Source organism: Canis lupus, chromosome 17 (genome assembly GCF_003254725.2).
Source record: "Canis lupus dingo isolate Sandy chromosome 17, ASM325472v2, whole genome shotgun sequence".
NCBI lineage: Eukaryota > Metazoa > Chordata > Mammalia > Carnivora > Canidae > Canis > Canis lupus.
Window position 1 is genome coordinate 31,515,437 of NC_064259.1, and position 4,352 is coordinate 31,519,788.

At 38.9% G+C, this 4,352-nt stretch overlaps 1 protein-coding gene across 1 annotated transcript; it reads left to right on the top strand.

Annotated features, from left to right (window-relative positions):
• Positions 1–373: 373 nt before the first annotated feature.
• Positions 374–1,210, top strand: LOC112664484 (transcription factor BTF3-like). Its single transcript, XM_035700406.2, has one exon. It carries the CDS (start codon positions 453–455, stop codon positions 939–941), a length of 489 nt encoding a protein of 162 aa, XP_035556299.1. The 5' UTR covers positions 374–452; the 3' UTR covers positions 942–1,210.
• The last annotated feature ends 3,142 nt before the right edge of the window (positions 1,211–4,352 follow it).

Consider the following 4,352-nt stretch of genomic DNA (forward strand, 5'->3'; position numbering starts at 1 on the left):
AAGTTAAAATCAGAAGATATGATACAACTGGAACTCTTGTCTATGCTGTTGGTGAGAATTTAAATTGGTATACCGAGTTGAAACCCAGCAGTTTCTAAGAAAGCTAAATCTGTGCATAACCTCTAAGCCAGCAATTTCAGTCCTATTTGCAGTGGCCAAAATTTGGAAACAACCCAGAAGTCTTCCCATAGTAGAATAGGTACATAAATTATGTATATCTGTGCAATCCAATGCTACACAGAATGAGAATGGATGAACTGTTGCTATACATGCATGAAGTTTATAGACATGCTGACTGAAAGAAACAGTACAGAAAAGGGTGCATTTGTTTAAGGTTCAAAAACAGAAGAGATCTTGCATCCCCGCGTGTGTGCCTAACCTCAGCTGGTCCGCCCGAGACCCCCGAGCTCCAACCCTAGTGCCCCGCGCGGTGCCATTTGTGCTCCAACAAGATGAAAGAAACTATCATGAACCAGAAGAAACTCACCAAACTGCAAGCACAGGTGCGCATTGGTGGGAAAGGAACTGCTCCCCGAAAGAAGAAGGTGGTTCATAGAACAGCTACAGCAGATGATAAAAAACTTCAGTTCTCCTTAAAGAAGTTAGGGGTAAACAATATCTCTGGTATTGAAGAAGTGAATATATTCACAAACCAAGGAACAGTGATCCATTTTAACAACCCTAAAGTTCAGGCATCACTGGCAGTGAACACTTTCACCATTACAGGCCATGCTGAGACAAAGCAGCTGACAGAAATGCTACCCAGTATCTTAAACCAGCTTGGTGCAGAAAGTCTGACTAGTTTAAGAAGACTGGCTGAAGCTCTGCCCAAACAATCCGTGGATGGAAAAGCACCACTTGCTACTGGAGAGGAGGAGGATGATGAAGTTCCAGATCTTGTGGAGAATTTTGATGAAGCTTCCAAGAATGAAGCAAACTGAATTGAGTCAACTTCTGAAGAAGATAAAACTTGAAGAAGTTACTGGGAGCTGCTATTTTATATTATGACTCCTTTTTAAAATTTTGTTCATGGATCTGATAAAATCTAGATCTCTAATATTTTTAAGCCCAAGCCCCTTGGACACTGCAGCTCTTTTCAGTTTTTGCTTATACACGATTCATTCTTTGCAGCTAATTAAGCTGAAGAAGCCTGGGAATAAAGTTTGAAACAAGGTTAATAAAGTTCTTTGCCTAGAAAAAAAAAAAAAAACAGACGATATTAGGTTACTGTGATAGAAGTCAGGAGTGTGGTTATCTGACAGGTGGTTGTAATTGAGTGGGAGCATAAGGGGGCTTCTAGAGTACTTGTCCTCCTTGATCTTCATACTAGTCACATGGGTGTGTTTACTTTGTGAAAATTCATTGAGATCTTGCCCTTATGATTTGTACCATTTTATTTATTTATGATATATTCAATAAAAGGTTTATTTAAAATGTTATGCTCACATGAATACTTGTATAACAGTTACAACATAGAACATGATTTATAACCAAGTAAATTCTATTTGTTTGAATTTGCCCAATCTAAGAACATCTTATAAATGGAAATCCTAACATACAAAACAGAAAAATACCTATAGCACAAAAGCACCCTTCACTTTTCAAAGTGAAACATCAAATGCATGAAAGGAACAGGGATAACATCCATAGCAGATCCATTTTTCAATTTTGTAAATTTACCCTAAGGAAAGAAAGAACTCAACACACAAATCTTGCTGTGAAAATGTTCATTTTAAACATCATATCTGCTAGCAAAACACTAAAATCAACTCAAATATCCAAATACTGGATCAAGATTTAATAAAGTATGACATGCCGGTACAAGAAAATAACATACATGAAAAATGATGTATGGAAGGCCTTATAGAAACACTAAACAATTTTTGCAGGTACAATGTTAGGTAGAAAAATTCAAATGTAAGATGATATGTGTATCATGATGCTAAAGAGAACCAATAGGTAAGATGAAAAAATTAAAAACTTGTGTTGTAGTCATAGGTTTACGGTTATACTTTTTGAAGGGTTAAACTTCCCTCCTTCCCCTATGAATATTCTTTCTCTCTCTCTCTGTCTTTTTGAAGATCTAATTGGCTTTATTAAACAATTCATGAATGGGAAAGCATCCCATCTAGCAAATAGAAGGGCACTCCCCTCCATGAATATTCTTTATTATTATTCAGTCAGTTAGGGTTCTTTTGTTGCAAGCAATAGAAACTAACTTTTTTTCTTTAGTTTGAAAGAGAAAGCAAGCTAGAGAGGGAGAAAGAGAGAGAGAGAGAGAGAGAGCACAAGTATGAGGAGGAGTGGAGGGAGAGAGAGAGAGAGCAGATTCCCTGCTGAGAACATGCAGGGACTTGATCCCAGGACTCTGGGATCATGACCTGAGCCAAAGGCAGATGCTTAACCCACTGAGCACCCAAGTATCCCCAGTAGAAACTAACTTCTATTAAAAAATAGATTTATGGAGCCATAGAGGAGTAACTTACAGAATCAAAGGAATAACTAAATGTCCAGGAGGAAAGAAGAAGAGCTAGGAAGTTTCAGAGATCTTAGAAACAAATATCTCTAACCAGTTCTCCCATATTCTACCTCCTGATGACTTGTTTTAAATGCTTTCTGTCCCTCCTTGCCTCTACTCAATATTCAAATTATTGGGAGAGAAAATCAGATTGTCCTAGCCCAAGTCAAGTATCCACCTTGTCCTTTGATTGGCAACCACATCAGAACAGCCTGGAGTTGGGGAAAGCCACTTTCCTTTTTTTTTTTTTTTTTAAGATTTATTTATTTATTCATGAGAGACATAGACTGAGAGAGAGAGGCAGAGACATAGGCAGAGGGAGAAGCAGGCTCCTCTCAGGGATCCTGATGCGGGACTTGATCCCGAATGCCAGGATCACGACCTGAGCTGAAGGCAGGGCCCAACTGCTGAGCCACTCAGGCTCCCGAAAGCCACTTTCCTAAGGGGGAAGGGTAGTGTTGTTACCAACCAGATGAACAGGGAGCCAAAAGATGCTGGGTGGAGAAAGCAACTGGTCCATGAAATCTTAATCATTTTTCCAATAAATCAGAATATTACTACCTTTGTCTTATAGTAAATGAAAATATGCTTATTGTAGAAAATTTGCACAATTTAGAAAAGTATATAGTAAAAGAGTAATGAAAAAGCCAGCATTCTTTATCCCACTATCCATAGCCTTGTGTTTATTATTCACTGCTACACAACAAATTACTCTCAAAACTAGAGTGCCTAGAATAAAGTAGATTAGTGGTTGCCTAGGACTGGGAGTACTGGGGATGATAGCTAAAGAGCATAAGATTCCTTTTTTCTTTTTTTTTTCAGAATTTTTTTTATCATGTTCTAAAATTGGATTGTGATGGTTGCACAACTCTGAATACACTAAAACCACTGAGATTTCAATGGGCAAATGTTAAGGTATGTGAATTATATCTTAATAAGGCTGTATTTGAAAAATAGTAGGGTAACCAACTATCCCAGTTTGCCCAACTTCTCTGATTTTAGCACTGGCAATCCTGTATTCCAAGGAAACCCTTCAGTCCTGGTAAAACCTGGACAGCTGATCATCTTATACAAAATGTAGCAGTTTAGGGCAGCCCCCAGGGCCCAGTGGTTTAGCACTACCTTTGGCCCAGGGTGTGATCCTGGAGATCTGGAATCAAGGCCCACATCGGGCTGCCTGCATGGAGCCTGCTTCTCCCTCTGCCTGTGTCTCTGCCTCTCACTCTCTCTGTGTCTGTCATGAATAAATAAAATATTTTTTAAAAATGTAGCAGTTTAAGACAACAAACATTTGTTATCTCATAGTTTCTTTAGATCAAAAATCTAGGAGGAACTTAACTAGGAGACCCGGGGTCTCTTAAAAGGTTTCAGTCAAGATGTCATGGGACTATAGTCATCTGAAGGCTTGACTTGAGCCAGAGGATTTGCTTTCGAATTTACTTGTGTGGTTTTGTCAAACGGCCTCAATGACTTGCCATTTGGGTCTCTTCACAGAGTGCCCTCATGACATAGCAACTTGTTTTCCCCAAAAGCTTATGATCTGAGAGGAAGACCCAGAGACTAACATGGATGCTGTAGAGTCTTTTATAACCTAATCTTGAAAGTTGTGTGTCATCACTTCCGTCATACTCGATTTGTCACACATATCAACTCTGTAACAGTGTGAGAGGAAACTACACAAGGGTGTGAATACCAGGAAGCAACAACCATTGCCCTATTCTGGAGGCTGGCTCCCACAAGTGGTAATGCCAACTCTAACCCTACCAGCATTTTACTGAAATTTTGCTGATTTTTAAATTAAAACATGCCCATTATGAAACATATGGACAGTATA

Coding starts and splice junctions, on each gene's coding strand:
- LOC112664484 (XM_035700406.2), top strand. CDS start 453: ATGAAAGAAACTATCATGAACCAGAAGAAACTCACCAAACTGCAAGCA.